General features: G+C 34.6%; 1 protein-coding gene across 5 annotated transcripts in view; it reads right to left on the bottom strand.

The window, feature by feature from the left end:
• LOC143245105 (patj homolog) overlaps positions 1-18,010 on the bottom strand; it is a 548,212-nt gene that overhangs the window by 347,623 nt on the left and 182,579 nt on the right. For 4 of the 5 annotated variants that reach the window (XM_076490994.1, XM_076490995.1, XM_076490996.1 and 1 more), the window contains 2 exons: positions 11,875-12,100; positions 8,905-9,039 (listed from right to left, as the gene is read on the bottom strand). In XM_076490994.1, coding sequence (XP_076347109.1) covers positions 8,905-9,039; positions 11,875-12,100 — 361 coding nt within the window. Of the gene's footprint in view, positions 1-8,904; positions 9,040-11,874; positions 12,168-18,010 lie in introns of all 5 variants that reach the window. The other variant, XM_076490998.1, reaches the window with a different exon arrangement.

Raw genomic sequence — 18,010 nt, 5'->3', positions numbered from 1 at the left:
CGTCAGGTTCACAAAGAAAGAACGAGGTAACTGACCGGAAGCTGACCACATGTCGAAACGTTGCTCGCTCCTCTATGTAAAAAAGTTTTCTCAACCCAAACGAGCCGTTTTTACATATATATTTTTTCTACAAGTGGGTTTTCTCGACATCACTGATTTGTACCTATGTTTGTATGAACATATGGACGTATCTGTTTTACATAAAAGGATGTGATTTTGATATAGACTTTTTTGAAATAAATCAATGCTTTGTTTAGAAAATTTCTCTGTACTTAATGTACAGTATAGGGCCTCAAATTGTTTGGCTGTCCGGAAATGGTATGAAACAAATGGATGTTGCCAGAACAGTAGAGTACCCACATTTTACTATATCGAGAGTTCTGCAACATCATCAGAGTACAAGGATTAAAGCCAAAACATAAAGCCCAAATTTGCCGTTTTTGATCAGGTTAAAATTTCAAGGTTGAAAGAAGTCTTGCAATACCTTTCAAAAGAAATGACAGGGAAATATTAATTCTCAGGTATCTAAATAAACAGTGAATAGGAGACCAACAAAATAAAGTTATTTTGCAAAATGGTTATCTGCAAACTGATATTAATCAGAATTCATCATAGTTACCATGTTACTTTGGCAAGACAGCAAGCCAACTTACAGTTAGGACACTGTCGACATGGTAGGATTCGAAAACAGATGAGAGAAGACTGTCTTTTCCATAAAGAACACACAGGAGATGGTGCAGTACATGTTTGAGCAGCTACGTATCATAGTGAAAAAAGTTCTTTATATCTTCAATTGAAACGTCAACAAACACCTTCTACAGGCATCATATAGAGACGATATTTTTACTATACCATAACAAAAGATTTGTAAATAACTTTGAATTCTGGGATGACAATGCTACTGCCATTAGTGCGCGTATTGTACAAGATTATTTCGACCAGGAGGACGTTACAAGGTTGCTATGACCAATAAAGTCTCCAAATTGTAATCTCATTAAGAACTGTTGGTCAAAACTGATCCAGACAGAAGTTAACCACAACCCTAAACCAGCTACTGTGTTACAGCGCCTTCTAGCGACAAGTTAGATTGGTCAGATCAACAAACTCACAGATAGCATTTCACGTCGCTCTGCGTAGGTTATTTGAGAACGAGAAAGATGAACCAGGTAACGAATGTTTAATACGAACTGGCATAAGGTTATACACGCTATTCATAATGGTTCTATGTTATATTTTATCATGTATATTTTGATAAGGTATTGATGTATAAATTATATATCTTTCTACAGGTATCTGATAAAATTGTTTGCAGTTCTAATAAATCGTTCCTGATGTCCATAGAACCTGTCTTACTATACAAATTACACAATTAGATCTTTAATATAACGTGCATTTATCAGTTGAATGTATGAATATTTTGTATCAAGAATAATTTTTACATATCTGTCTCAAAGGTAATCACATTTTGGCGGCATCACTACACTATCTACAAATGACATTAAAATGTAGTCCGATATATTTCGTTCCACCACGATTTTATATTGAATGTGTTTGGTACGTAATTTGCTAGTTTGTTTTTTCCTAAAATAGTTTCAATGTATAGAACTCACTCTATAACGAAAGACCTTAAATGATTGATTTTAAAAAAAAAACATGATATTTTCAAAGAAAAATTATTTCGGTTGTTATTTCTATTATTCCAATTCAGAAAACTAACCTATTTTTGGCATTAACATGCATATTGTTAACCAGAATGATTTGGTCAGATTTTTTTCTGAGTAAGCTCTGCTTCGCCTCTGATTGGGGCCCGGCATGGCCAAGCGTGTTTAGGCGTTCGATTCGTAATCCGAGGGTCACGGGTTCAAATCCCGGTCGCACCAAACATGCTCGCCCTTTCAGTCGTGGGGGCGTTATAATGTGAGGGTCAACCCCACTATTCGTTGGTAAAAGAGTAGCCCAAGAGTTGGCGGTGGGTGGTGATGACTAGGTGCCTTCCCTCTAGTCTTACAATGTAAAAAAAATAAGATTTGTTTTGGTGCATTATTGTTTCAGTATCGCTTCAGTATTATTTCGACTTAAGGTAAAAAATACGTAAAATGTGTCACAATATAAAATATGTATTCAATATTACCGTCAGTATGTTATATATTTTTCATAGTTCTAGAAACAAATGTCTTTATTTTGTAATTTGAGTTCATGGTGAATTCCTTTTGTGCGCTATTTTATAATGGTTCGATAATATATTTGATCATTACATATTTTTGGTAAGGTTTTGTTGTAACAAGTGAAATGTTAAATTATATATCTTTCTACAGGTATCTGATAAAATTGTTTGCTGTTCAAATAAATATTTGACTTTAACCTTGACGTTGCTTTTAAACTGTAAATTCGTAAGACGTCAATGTGACTAGCACGAAAGAGAGCAACATGTGCTTAGACTTAAAACACATATCAAACTCTGGGTCGAACAACACAGTTTCTTGTCTCAAGATGGTAACGAAAATAATTCTTTTTTTGTGCTGTCCAGTCTCCAGCGGAAAGTAACAAACACAGGATGAACAAAAAAGAAGGAATGGCCGTCAAGCAAACACCAAAGCGAAACGGCAGGAAGTATGAATACAATCGAATACTGAACCACGGAACACGGAAAACTCCTTAACAGAGAATGTTTGTAACTTATTGAGCAATAAAGTCTTAGACTGGCTTTAATGGAAATGAAAAAAGAAGTCCCAGTGATGCAGGGAAATCTAAACTCGAACTTAGAAATAAAGTTTGGATATCCCTGTGGGTTCTATGGAAAACAAACGTAATTTCAGTACACACTTCTAGTGGAAATACAAGCTTAAGTGAGTTAATTCAATCGGTTTGGTTCTTTAACAGAGTTTTAGGATTTCAGACGTATTCTTATACAATAAGTTCGTAGAATCTCGGGGAAACAGAAAGACAAACAACAGTGACTTGAATAATGTAAAAGGAATAAAAAAAACCAAGTGTAGTAAACAGCTGCCTCGACGAACCGCTCGTCTCTGAATGTTTTTTAGGCTTTAATTTATTCGTTCAAATGTGTTTAAGTCAGCGATTATTCGTCTTTTGCTGCTACATGTTAACGCCAGTTTTAAGCAGTCCCCTGGTGGTACAGTGGAAAGTAAGTGGTCGGATTTACAACGCTAAAATCAAGGGTTCGATTCTCGTCGGTGGATACCGCAGATAGCCCGATGTGACTTTGCTTAAAGAAGACATACACAATTCTGAGAAAACAGCGACCACGACTTTTCCATCATGGTTTTCACACACCTGAGAAAACGTATCGCTCGAAAGTGTTCCTTCTGTATTTCATCTAAATTTCAAAGTTCAATAAAGCAGCCGAAAATAATACAAAGTAAGACAAAATGTGATAACTACAAATTATTGTGTCAATAATCAGTGAATTATATAATACCTCAGTGAAAGGTATTGTACTCCTTGTTACTTGTAAGTGATTGCAAAGTATTCTTACCAACATAACACATGTGCATTGCAGTAATGATAATGTAAGAAAGCGTAACTTTCAATATTTATTTAGATAATTATAAAGAGCGTTAGAGTGATGTTGTTTGGAGTTTTAACATGAGCTGAGAATAAACTGAATATTTAATCAAAGAGAAAAGTGAAACATCACTTTCCAGTTGTTAGAGTTTGAAACCCGTTATCCATTTCTATGAGTTTCTAACTTTTATAATTTTTATGAATTTCTACGTATTTCTTAACTCTGTAATCACAAGAGAACGTTGGATATTATTAAGGTCAGGCCATATAAGAGTAGCAACAAATAACTAAACGTTGGAGCAACTGGACACAACGACTGGTCACCTCAGTATATGCCAAGGGTAAAAAAGTATATATTGAGACAAGATCTTTTCAAAGAATATTCGCTAATAAACAAACAACGAGTATATTGCCGAACTTTATAAATCGCCGAAAGACTTCGTGTTTCCTTTCATATTTTTATTATTTTCGATCTCGTCTTGAATAAATCATACATCAAAGACGAAAAGTTTATGCTCCCATGAGCTAGTTCCGTTCAACAGTATCGTTTTTGAGTAAGTACATTATGCAAGAAGTTATCACAAACCTGCTATGATGACTTATGTCTTTGTTCATAAAGAAAAACCGACAACCGAAATACGGTTGAAACTTTATAAACTGGTACACATGTAAACTGTATTAAAAAAAATAATAATAACAAAAAAGCAGACTAGAAAATCTAGTGAACCCGTTAATCACGAATAGATTCTAGATGTCAGTAAACGACTTTCAAATTTCTCCAACAAAATCTTTCAAATTATTCCTGGATAATAACAATATTTGAAATTCAAACTCCGGTCAAGTTTAAAGTTCACCTGAAGCCATTGTAACGTCGACCTTCGGTTTGACCAACATAATAATTCACCCTTCCTCACTCTGTAATCATTAAAAGAACAGTTAAAACATTTACAAATTTAGAGAAGTTTTTAAGCTAGAATTTACCTAAAATTTTCAATCAGAATCTGAAAACAGTTCAGGAAATTCGAAATTGATTAAGTGTCTTCGTCCGTCCTTCACGAAACACAAACATAATCATTAGTTAACTAAGATACCAATGTACCCGATTTATCTTTTGGTTTTGTTTTCGTTTGTTTTGAATTTCGCGACAAAGCTACACGAGGGCTATCTGCGTTAGCCGTCCCTAATTTAGGATAGTAACACTAGAGGGAATGCAGCTAGTCATCACCACCCACCGCCAACTCTTGGGCTACTCTTTTACCATCAACGAATAGTGAGATTGACCGTTACATTATAACGCCCCCACAGCTGAAAAGGCGAGCAAGTTTGGTGTGAGGGGATTCGAACCCGCGCCCCTCGGACTGCGAGTCGAGTGCCTTAACCCTGGCCATACCGGGCCTTATGTTTTTTGGAAACCCGTATATTTAGAGCTTTAAGGCAAATTATTATAAAATCTAAAAATAGTTGCTGCTTGGTTAAATGTCGGTCGTTTTATAAATGGCTAGCTCACTTTACTAGCTAGCCAGCTTCACTGACACGCCATCTTATCCCTATAGGAATGTATAGAAATTAAACAGTGTTGTTTAAGCCATTATAGCCAACTGGAAAGTTTACTCACCCACAGGTGATGATTCTAAAAGAAGTTAAGAACACCAACAATGAGAACTATTAGAAATCGAACCAATTTCATGAGTTAATACAATTTTCCTTGAGGAATGGGGCAAGATCTAATAAGGAAATGGTTTCAGAAAAACGATCCTTTTATAAGCGGGTTACTTTAATTACTAACTAAACGTTCAGGTAGAAAGTTATTAACAACCTGTGAGAATGTTAGTTTCTCTTTTTGCTTCAATAGTCTTACAAAGCTACACGACGGACATTTATCTTAATTTCCACAATTTTAAACCAATACAAAAGGGAAAAGTAGCCAGGCAATACCAGCCATCACTTGGCTGAACCAAACAATAAGATTAATTTTTATTTATAATTTATGCAGCTACTTCTACTGTAAAAACTGACAATAATTGCTGGTAATTAATAAATAGATTAATAAATCTGTTTCTTGAAAGAAGATGTTACTAGTTTAGTTGGGGATTTGCTTCATAGTACAGAAAATTATTAGCCAGAATTACATTTTACTTGGTATCTCGACCGATAGAACTTCTCAATATTCTTGTTATATTGTGCACGTTTCCGAACACCGCAAATCAAATAAACACAACATAACCATAAAAAAACACACATATACTAAATAAAGAAACAAACATAAACAAAATTAAAGAAACCTTACTTATATAACAACTGAAGCCCAAATTAAACCAATACAAAGGAACACCTTTATACTTATATTAATGAATATATCAAAACATCTAAGTCCGCCCTCCACATTCCTACACTCAATTACATAACCCCTTCAATCTCGTGGACAGCTATCGGTCAGTTACATCTTTCTTTATGAACTCCCCGTCGCGCCAAACATGCTCGCCCTTTCAGCCGTGGGGGCGTTATAATGTTACGGTCAATCCCCTATTCGTTGGTAAAAGAGTAGCCCAAGAGTTGGCGGTGGGTGGTGATGCCTTCCCTCTAGTCTTACACTGCTAAATTAGGGACGGCTAGCACAGATAACCCTCGAGTAGCTGTGTGCGAAATTCAAAATAAAAAAACAAACAAACAATTCTTTATGACCCTGACGATGACCGAAGAAGGTCGAAACGTTGTTCGCTCCTCTACATATAATTTTCTCAATCCATATCAGCCGTTTTTACATATATGTACGCCCATATTAAGGGCTTTCATTAATTATTTCGGAATGAACAAATGTTTATATACATGGCAAAGAAATAAGTTTCCTATATAAGTTTTAAAAATATTCTCTATGCTTCATAGGTTATTTTTATATTAACTTTATTCTGTCTGATCATCGAGAAATCAGCGATTAAACATTTTAAAATAACAATAAAAAATCGGTTTATAATTGTTTGTCATGATGTTGCATCGAATGATTTTAGTGGATTGTTGGTCAACTTGGACAAACATTAAACTTCAAGGCCCGGTATGGCCAGGTAGTTAAGGTATTCGACTCGGAATCCAAGTGTCGTAGGGTCGAATCTCCGTCACACCAAATATGCTCGTCCTTTCAGCCGTGGGGGCGTTATAATGTGCGGTCAATTTCACTATTCGTTAATGGTAAAAGAGTAGCCCATTAGTTGGCGGTGGGTAGTGATGACTAGCTGCCTTCCCTCTAGTCTTACACTGCTAAATTAGGGACCGCTAATGCAGATAGCTCTCGTGTATTTATGCGCGAAATTCAAAACAAACCAAACGAAAACTTCGGAATACAGCATATTCAGGAAGATTGGCAGCGCCATCTATTAGGCATAAAGACTACTCTCATTGAAATATTCTTCTGTTTCATCTGATAAATTGTTTTGCGCATTAATTAACCACAGTTATAATATAACCAATATATTTATTACAGAGAATGTGGAATATTTAATAAATCTTTAAAACTGAGGTAGTTCGGACACAAAATAACACTACACAATAAATGACAATGTTTTTTTTTGTTTGTTTTCTCAGTGGTAAGTCTTCAGATTTACAAAGCTAAAACTAAGAGCTCGATTCCTTTCGTTAGATAGAGGAAATAAGCCCATGTGACTTTGCTATAAAAATACACATACATACTTGTTTGGATTTTAAAATTTCGTGCAAAACTGCACGCGCTATCTGTGTTAGTCGTCCGTAATTTAGTAGTGAGGGGATCACTAGAGGGAAAGCAGCTAGTCATCACCACCCACCACTAAATCTTGGACCACTCTTTTACCAACGTATAGTAGTATTGACTGTCACATTATAATGTCCCCATTGTTGAAAGGGTGAGCATGTTTGGTGAGACAGAGATTTGAGTCCGTAACCTTCGGATTGCGCGTCCAGCGCCCTAACCATCTGGTCATGTCGTGAAAGAAACAATCAACTTCTAATTGTTTTCTAATTGTGCATCCAGCTTGGCAATGGTGGGTTAAAGTTAATTCAAAGTTTCTCCAACGGAATTAACATTTCGAAATAGGACTTAGAAAACAATTGTCATTAGACGTCATCGTTACCACAGAGTATACTTTTGAAAATGACGAACATGGTACGTCGAATGTAGTCGGGAAAATAACTTTCCATTTCTATAATTTGTTATTGTTTTTCTTACATATTTTGTGCTTAAAATCTGCTACTCTTTTAAAAGCCTGCAGCTTTAACGTGCAGATATCTAAAATTGTCAATGACCTGACCTTGACTGCCATCTTTTGACAACGTTATCAAGTACAAAACTACACCTGACTGCCATCTTCTGACAACGTTGTGAAGTAGAATAATTCGATTTCGGAAAACTTACAAGAGCTACAAATTTCAGAACTATACTAAATTACCTCTTCAAGCTGTTTTAAGTATTGTAACCAAATAAATTACTCACATAATTCACTATAACTATCTTCTTATATGCCAATATTTTTATAAAAGTATTGTACGTTTCAAAAATGATCGTTTATTTGTAATTAAGCTTAAAGCTATCTGTGCTATAAAATGATAATTGAAACAAAAATATGTGACTGAATTGTATGATACCGGAACAATAGATGTATTTTCAAAATATTTTGCTTGGCGATTTTATTAGTATCCAAGTGACACATAATGACACAGAACGATGCTAGTCAAGTTTATGCACAGCTGACCGTAATTGTAAGAAATCATTGTTTGTTTGTTTTGGATTTTCGCGCAAAGCTATTCGAGGACTATCTGCGCTAACCGTCCCTGATTTCGCAGTGTAAGACTAGAGGAAAGGCAGCTAGTCATCACCACCCACCGCCAACTCTTGGCCTACTCTTTTACCAACGAATAGTGAAATTGACCGTAACATTATAACGCCCCTACGGCTGAAAAGACGAGCATGTTTGGTGCGACGGGGATGCGAATCCGCGATCCTCAGATTACGAGTCGCACCCCTTAACCCACCTGGCCATGCCGGGCCGAGAAATCATTGTGATTGTATTTCAATATAATAGTTCTATTTAATATCACTAGAGGGCACAAAAATTGAATTTCAATTTTTGAATTTTTCAAAGCCTGAAGACACGTTCGCTGGAGAGACGCTGAGTAAGTAGCCATAATATAAAGTCTATTAATTCAATTATTCAAAATAGAACTTTAGTACTTAGACTGTTATGAAACTAATTCATGCCTGTGCTAGAATATAAAGTATAAAATATAATTATTGAAGCAAATTAATGCTTCAGTACAACATTCATGTGTTTTGAAAAGAACTAAGTATCATCAACTCGTTTTTTTTTAATTTCACATAATCTTAGTAAAATGAATAATTGAAATCTGCCTTACCCTTTCAGCAACACCACCAGGAATTAATGTTTTTACTACAACACCGGTACTTCGTCCTCCGATGATTCCAAATCCCAGCCCTGAGCCATCACTCATTAAGTCTATAGCTTCTACCTGGGCCCATTCCGTGTTCAGCTAAATAAGAAATTAAAAAGAGTGAAATTCAAAAATGGTTTAACGATAACTGAAAAAAATGAATATAACGTTTGCGTCATCGCTATAAGGCAGAAAGAGCATTAAAATTAGAATAAAACCTTAGTGTCAAAAGGATATAAATAAATAAAGTATATTAACATGATCAACTATTCAGAAATTAAGAGTTTTGCAAACGCATTGTAATGTAATTCTTACTATATTGAATTACTTCCTAATGTTTAAATACGAAATAACACTTTCGCATTCACAAGTACACGCAACCTTTAAATAGCAACCTTCTCTTTCTCTAAATTAAGTTACACACACGTTTATCGTTTATAAGCCCGGCATTGACAGGTGGGTTAAGGCATTCGACTCGTAATTCGAGGGTCGCGGGGGGGGGGGAATAATCCCGGTCGCACCAAACACGCTCGCCCTTTCAGCCGTGGGGGCGTTATAATGTTACGGTCAATCTCACTATTCGTTGGTAAAAGAGTAGCCCAAGGGTTGGCGGTGGGTATGTGAAGACTAGCTGCCTTCCCTCTAGTCTTACACTGCTAAATTAGGGACAGCTAGTGCAAATAGCCCTCGTGTAGCTTTGCGCAAAATTCAAACCAAACCTAAAAGAGTTCCGAGTGCCGCGGCTACTGATGATTCCCTCCTGTTATTATTTTATGTTTTTCAATAAATCGTGATGTTTCAAAGTTTAATGTGTTGACTGCGATCTTGTTTCACACATTATGCATCTATTGTTATGCAGCTTTGTGCTAAACAGCAATGGCACAAATCTCCTCTGTCCATCGAATGGAATCGATTCTCCGATTCTAGATAAGTAAGCCCATAAGCTTACTGCTGACCCATCTGAGGACCATTACATCTAATGGATGAAACACGCATATACGTTAGATCGCTATTATAAATCAATGTGGTTTGTCTGCGAGACTGCAGTTTGGCAATGTTTTAAAACTGTCAAAATGGTTACAAAGTATTAAATAAATTAAACCACCTAGTGGACTGGCATGGTGAAATAATGTTATGTGATAATAGTACCAGGTATAAACCTGTACCTGGATTTTTTAGCCTCTCATTACTTGCTTTGTTTTGAATTAAGCACAAAGCTACACAATGGGCTATCTGTGCTCTGCCCACCACGGGTATCGGAACCCGGTTTTTAGTGTATAAGTCCGCAGACATACCACTGTGCCACTGGGGGAGCCTCACTAGTTGCACAATGAAACATTTGTTTGAGAACAAAAGTGAAGGTTATTTCTGTTTTTTTTTCTTACTAAACCAGTACGTGTTTATTTCAAACGTGAAGAAATGTGTTATATAACTCGACTTACTTAAGAAATTATAAATGTTCCATTTGTACTGATTTGTATCGAAGTTAGTTGAGGTTGCTTTTCTCAACTCATTATTAGTATAAGTCTTTCCCCTCTCGAGGGCTCAGCGGTAAGCCTCAAGACATGTGATGCTGACTAACGAGTTTCGATACCCGTGGTGGTCCCCGCAACAGACTGTAAAGGTTTGTGTTTAACTGTAAACAAGCAAGCTAAGTCTTCAACGACGAGAAAACAAATCTCGAACATGAAAATTTCCACAAATTTTGCGTGCCGTTTTTCATATTTAAACGTTAAATGTACCAACTGATCTTTTCTTTCGTGTTCGAGGTTTCCTTGGTAACAACAAATCCTTGGAAAGAAAGGACTGTTATTCTCGTTATATTCAAAATTGATATAGCGCATGCAGAGAAACAGCACTCAGTACAGGAATAATTAGGTTGCCAAAAAAAGCTCAATACAATAGCTAGTGATGCAGACTTCTTATCTTGTATATCATGAGTAAATTAGAAATAGGAGGCAGAAAATTTAATAAAGTGAATGTGTGTGTCTTTTATCACGATCAAAAAACAATATAAATATTGTGTGTGCCTTTGATCACAATCATAACACACAAAAAACGCGAAGCAATATTAATATTATACGCTAATAGATGACAATAATCATCACGAGTGCCTGAACCTACACCATTTCATAAGCTATAAAAAAATAAGTTTTCATTTTCAAGGTTAGTATGCAATAGAATAAAATACGTACCAAATTATCATTTATATTTAGTTATTTTTTATTGTATTAAATAATTTTTCTCTTGGACTTTGAAATATAACAATCAATTTTTTTTATAATTACAGTGCAACCAATGCGATATAATCAATTTTACCGGATGTTTCTCCTTTTCTTGTTAACTCCATTGTATAATCAGTACAACAATAACAAAACTTCGAGGCTGTACAAGAAAATCTCATTAAACTTTAACACAATGAACATGTTTGTTACTTTAACAATAAACTGGAGAGTCACACACTCTCTCTGTCAGTAAAATCACAGCTACTCTCGAATGTAAAACTTAAATAACGTTTTCGCCACAAGATGGCAGCACACTATAGGCGATTATCTGCACGCAACTTAAAATCTCCAGAGTAATTCACAAACAAATATGATCCGCAAATTTCCTAAAACTGATAAAATATAAAGCTTGCTGCTTCGTTCGACATTCGTAGACGACTTATATTATGTACAGTCGTATCTAAAACCTTTTTTTTTATCAACATAACCACTTATTTTATGTTGATTGAGTTTCTTAGTAAAAACTAAATAAAATGAACCAGACAACAATATAAATATACAAAATTACATTCACGCCAATAAGCAGTCAATTCAAAATCATCTGTAGGAAAAATAAAAAACAGAGAGAACGTTTAGTCTCGAAGACATTAAGTCATAGACAACAGTGGAATAAAACACCTATTACAGAATAATGATTTAGGTCACTCACCACCATGTTGAAATCAATGGAATTTTTTATTTCAGTAGGAATAGATCTTTGATGTGTTTCAGTTATTGGTAGATTTAAAACCGGTTTGCCACTCCTGGCAACAACAAGTTCGATCAATCCTCGAGCCTTCTGCAATACTCTTACAGCCTGGTGATGTGAAATGTTGCCATCCAGGGGTAGGCCATTGATGGCGAGTATTTCATCTCCATCTTGAAGTTTGCCATCTCTGAAAATACGAAGTGAAACTCGTGTTTGGTAATTTGCATGATTTGGTAATCTGTCAGTTTTATTACCTGAAACAATAAAATTGAATGTAAATGATTAATCTTAGTCGTCTTTCGTAAGTAGGACATCTACTGGAAAAAAAAGAAAGTAAACCAGTAAATAGACGATTTTAATTTTTATTAAAAACTAAACTAAACTATCTTAATGCTATTAAGTTGTTACATTCAGAAAATGTATCTATCCATTATTACTATAGATAACTTGTATGTAAATGATTATACCATTTGATTCTCATAAGCAGTTAGCGGAGAAAAGAAAGTTAAAATGTTTACATTATTTTAAGAAAATAGGAATAAAGTATTAAACGGTTCGCCTGACGTTAACACATGACTACATTACACATAAAAGACGTTGTTTTATTGATATTTTGCTTACCCGATAATGCTGTGTAATTATTTCAGCAGGTGGCGCTCAACGAAGAGTAGTTAAACTCATCGAAGAGTCAACGGGCTGAAAAATTGGTGAAATTAATCGAAAACAAGGACGCCTCATGACAAATTACACTGTGAACTAGGGAGATACAAACTAAGTTCTCTTAGTGGACTCGTATACAATAAATTGTTTGAAAAGTAATGAGTAATAATAGAATCCTTTTGATTCAGAACAATTTTAATTCACCTTAAATTGTCAAGTCCAAGAACAAATAAATTTGAAATTCAAGTTGTGGCAGTTAAGTCAACAAAAACGCTGTTGCGGCTATGTACGCTGTGACAGAACAAGGTTTACTACCAACAGCAACAGTAATGTCACCAAACTGTTGTTTTGACCCAGTTATCCGTGAAAGCATTTCTACTTTACTAGTTTCTATGTAGTAGTGAATAGAACAATACGCTCTTGCAGTGATTTGTAACAGTTTTTATATGCTTGTTCATATTTTTTCAAGCTGCTGGGATATATATTTATTTTTCGTAAGTTAAGCCTTTTTTGTACTCGTTAATGTACGTAATTTAAACGTGGTGCGTTCATGTATAAAATATTAGGCTTGCTGGTTTTAATATTCTTATGAATAAGAAAAATAACAACCAGTAACCAGGAGCTATGGCATCAAAATCATTATTTTAAACTGTTTTATTTTGTTACTAAGAGTGTGCTTTCTATAAATTTTATGAAACTTTAAAAAACAAAAAACAAGTACCAAACACATGACGTGAAAAGATTGAAACGAAGACTTTATAACGTACATGTTTGGCATAGCAGATTTAGCGCGCGACTCGTAATTCGCGGGTTCGCGCCACGGTCGCGCCAAACATGCTCGCCCTCCCAGCCGTGGGGGCGTTATAATGTTACGGTCAATCCCACTATTCGTTGGTAAAAGAGTAGCCCAAGAGTTGGCGGTGGGTGGTGATGACTAGCTGCCTTCCCTCTAGTCTTACACTGCTAAATTAGGGACGGCTAGCACAGATAGCCCTCGAGTAGCTTTGCGCGAAATTCAAAAACAAACAAACGAGGCCAATTATGAGATTCACGAAACCGAAACCATAGCAGATTCTTTTTATCCACACCACCTACCGACCTTTACTTTCTCAATTGATTATTTATAATTTTGTTCAGAAAAAGAAGAAATATTGGAAAATATAAATTAGATCACCAGAGAAGTGTGACGGTAATTCTGTTATGAAGTTGCTGTGGATTCTTAAGAAAGATGATGCTTTCTTTATTTTACATTGTTTAATCTTGGGCATTATAATGTCAACAATGAGTATTGTTAAAAAACTAACGTCTTAAGAAAATTGTTTTGAAATAAAACAAAATGTTCTGGAATAATATAAAACAACAATATTAAAAACAACAACAATGTAAGCATTGAATGAAACCTCGTTTTACTTTAAATCATTTATTAGTGTTTGTTTCTCAGTATTACATTTACTGTATCAATCAAAATGTGTCAAGCACAAAATATAACTGTATTATTAACAACAAAAACAAATAAACACTAAATTCGTCATTTATATATAGAATAAATAAAATCGATTCTAAAATTGATCTCTGAGGGATTCCACCATTAATACTCCAACTAATCAAATCAATGTTACTTATTGTTGCATTTTGAAATTTATTAGTTAAAGAGCTACAAATAGAAGTTACTAATCTACTTAATAATAAATTTATTATTAAAAATATTATGATCAATAGTTTAAAGTGTCTTTTTCAAATCTATAAATACGTCAATACTACTTTTAAAAAAATCAAATGTTAAAAACAATTACTTGGTTCAATCAGTTTAATTATAGTAACGATGGAAAGTCTTCATAACTCTTTCATTTCTATCTTAATAGTGGTAAGAACGACCCATCATGTAATGTGTTAATCTGCTACACGTGTGTATGCACATAGATCTATATCTATAGTTTTGAGTACAGGAATATACGAATCATGGCTGAGGCCCTAAAATACGTATGTCGTTGTATTACAAAATTTAATTAAAAATATAAAATGCCACGCATATAATTTCAATTTATTTTATCTTATATTTTACCTTTTTAATTTTTGCTTTGCGACAAATCTGTGTTATGTCAAACGCTGCTTAACCAGATATTTTTTGATACTATGAAATTTATTTATTTTTTACTGTGTTAGACGAGATAATAATTTTCTAGCACACGCAAGAATGGTTTCTACCTTGGTGTTGCTATTTTTATAATAAGTTAGCCTATAGTAAAAAAAGGGCGTGACTTCTACTGTGAGCACTGAACAAGCTTGATGTACTTAATAACGCTAATGTTAAAACCTGCTGAAGGTCTTGTTCTAAAAATATACACCCAGACCTTCTTATCTTTCCTCATATACTGCAAAAATTGTTGAAAGCACTAAGCCTACACCAATTAATTTAAAAAAAAAAAAATTATCTCTAAAGTGTTTTACAGATGAAAAAAACGTCTGCTTTATGGACAATGTTTGCGTTATCGAGTGGTATATCGGTACTTAACCTTGTGATAATTTGAAACGTAAAAAAAAAGTCTCACTAGCGAATCCCGGTTAGTTTATCTTTTATAGTACTCGTCTTGAATGCCAGAGGTCTCTGATCCCCTCTGCTCGCGTAAGACGCAAAAAAATGGAATTTTCACAAAAACAAAACAGTCACACCGAGTAAAAGAAGAGTTTGTAAAACATAAGAATTTGGTAAGATTGAATCGTTAGAAAGTGTGAAGCTAGTGACAGCTGCCGAGTTAACATTTAAGCGAAGTTGGTACAGCATTCGAGTGGAGTGTGAGAAATGGTGAGAAAAAATCCTGTTAACAGGAATTGTAATAATAAAATCTCGAGACAGTAAATAGATTGTTAGCGAACAACGATATCAGTGTAGTAGAATGGTAGCGAGCTTGAAAAAACACTTAATGATATATTTTGAAATAACAAAAAAAAAAGATAACTTAAAGGATTTTGAAATAATCCATCAAGAAATAAATCTGTAATGCTACAACTAGAGAACTACCAGGTTTAACCAAATTTGAGTTTTAAAAAGAAAGTGTTTGTCCAAACTTTGGTAATGTTTCTTCATAAAATTGTTTGACTTGTTACGTTATCTTCCTGTGGAAACCTGCCAATTCTGAAACTATAATAAGTAAACAAGTGTGAATAAAAATTTATTTTGTCAGAGAAAACCGAGTTTGTACTGAAACTACTCAGATTATCAGCGACTTGACTTGAATTCTAATTCATCTGAACCCAATCCAACCAGATCATCAAAGATGAATACCGAAATGGAAACACATTTTATTAATAACAGATATCCGAAACGTCAGTAAAGGACGAATGAACATATGGATTGTCTGAATAGGACCAAATGATTTGAGGGTTCAAGGCATTCTTTTATGAAAAGTTTTGTAAACAGAAGTAAAATAAACCTTAAGCAAAAAAGACATTTTCATTTGAGTTTCATGCTCCAAGTGCATGCCATTTCGAAGTTATGATGTCATATTTATGATCATATCCTTTAGTTAAAATCACAAAAAAATCTTGGATTTGATAGTGAATGAACACTTGTCACGAAAATTCCATTATTTTGTACTAGCTATGGGCCTAATTAATTAAATAACATAACACGCATAGTTTCTTTATTACGTTCTATGAGGTAAAAATCAAGGCAAGTCAAACCACAAAGTATTACTATCGTTAGGGCACCTTTGATTCATCGGTTATCACTACCTAGGTTTCCTGTTCTCAGAAATTTCGATATATTATGTCCCCGACGTTTTAATTTGTTCTTTCAAGGCAAGTCAAACCACAAAGTATTACTATCGTTAGGGCACCTTTGATTCATCGGTTATCACTACCTAGGTTTCCTGTTCTCAGAAATTTCGATATATTATGTCCCCGACGTTTTAATTTGTTCTTTCAAGGCAAGTCAAACCACAAAGTATTACTATCGTTAGGGCACCTTTGATTCATCGGTTATCACTACCTCGGTTTCCAGTTCTCAGAAATTTCGATACATTTTGTCCCTGAGGTTTTAGTTCGTTCTTTCGTAACAGTCATCCAATTTCTTCTTGGTCTTCCAGTTTTAAATTTTCCTTCCACGGCTTCATTTTCTCATCACGTGACCAACCACTGCAATTGACTTCCACTTATAGCTTATATTAAGATCTTATAAGTGATAAAAAGGAAATTGCACCGAAAATTAACTAACTTATTTGTTCTACGGATAACAGGGAACGCACAACAGTCTTTTAAAGCAACTCATTTGGAAAACTTCTACTGTCTTTTTCAATTTGTTTTTTAAGGTCCATGCCTCACGTTCTTATAATGCCGCTTATATGATTACAAGAATAAATTGAAAGTGTTTTTAACATGATGTTCTAACTCGACCACAGTTTCCTGAGTTCTACAAGTTGTCCCGTGGCTAAAGCCTTGGTAATCAGTGCATTTTCTAGTGTTGCACGTTCTGTAATATTTGCTTCAAGATATTTGAAATTGTTGACTTTTTCTAGTCTTTGGTCTTCAAATTTGATATCCCACAATGTCACGTGATCAATGGTAATGATATAATTGGTCATCACTTTGCTTCTTTTTATGCTGACCTATACACCACGTTCTTTTTCAATCTTACTGTAATGTCTGCTCAAGCATATGATGATCCTACAATTTGATCTATATCATTTGAGTTATTTATCATTGAATCATAGCGTCTGTCATGATTTGATCCACGAACGTATTGAACAAAGACATGCACTCCAACAGTCGTTATAAACCATTCATAAATGTTATAGTTAATTAAAACTCCGCTAGTCTTATGATTATACAACACTTCAACAAACCTATTTGTTTCAATTAATGTTATGGTTGTTAATTACTTCTCATGGTAATGTTTGCTTCCTCAATTAAAAGCTTTTTAATATCAATAAAATTATGATGTAACTCCTTTTCACGATCGTGGTATTTTTAACGCATCACTTTTATATTGAATATTTGTTCTGTAGAATACTTCTGTGCAACAAACCCTCATTCTTGTTCGGTTAAGGTGGATTCAGGTCGTTGCTTAAGCCTGTTTAATATGACTCTTAGCACTAGTTTGATGGATAATTAATAAGGCTGGTAATAGTGTAATTGTTACACTGATAATGATCACTCTTCTTGGGAATGTAAATTATTACAGACTTTATACATTTTACTGGCCATTCTACAATCTTCCAAATAATATTGCAGGTCTTGTGCAATAACTTGATGGTTGTTTCATAAAATTTCAAAGGTTCCGCTGTAATGCTATTTACATCTGCTGCTCTTCCATTTTTCAAGCTCTTCTTTGCATCTTCTGGTCATCGTCTCAGAACTTTTAGCTCTTTTCCCACAACTCCTCCTTTATCTAGCCTTGTAATTGCATCTGGGTTGGAATCAATTTAGTAGCTATGTAGTT

Source organism: Tachypleus tridentatus, chromosome 2 (assembly GCF_004210375.1).
Source record: "Tachypleus tridentatus isolate NWPU-2018 chromosome 2, ASM421037v1, whole genome shotgun sequence".
Lineage (NCBI taxonomy): Eukaryota > Metazoa > Arthropoda > Merostomata > Xiphosura > Limulidae > Tachypleus > Tachypleus tridentatus.
Note: the sequence above shows the minus strand (reverse complement) of the source record. Positions and strands in the feature narration are given on the sequence as shown.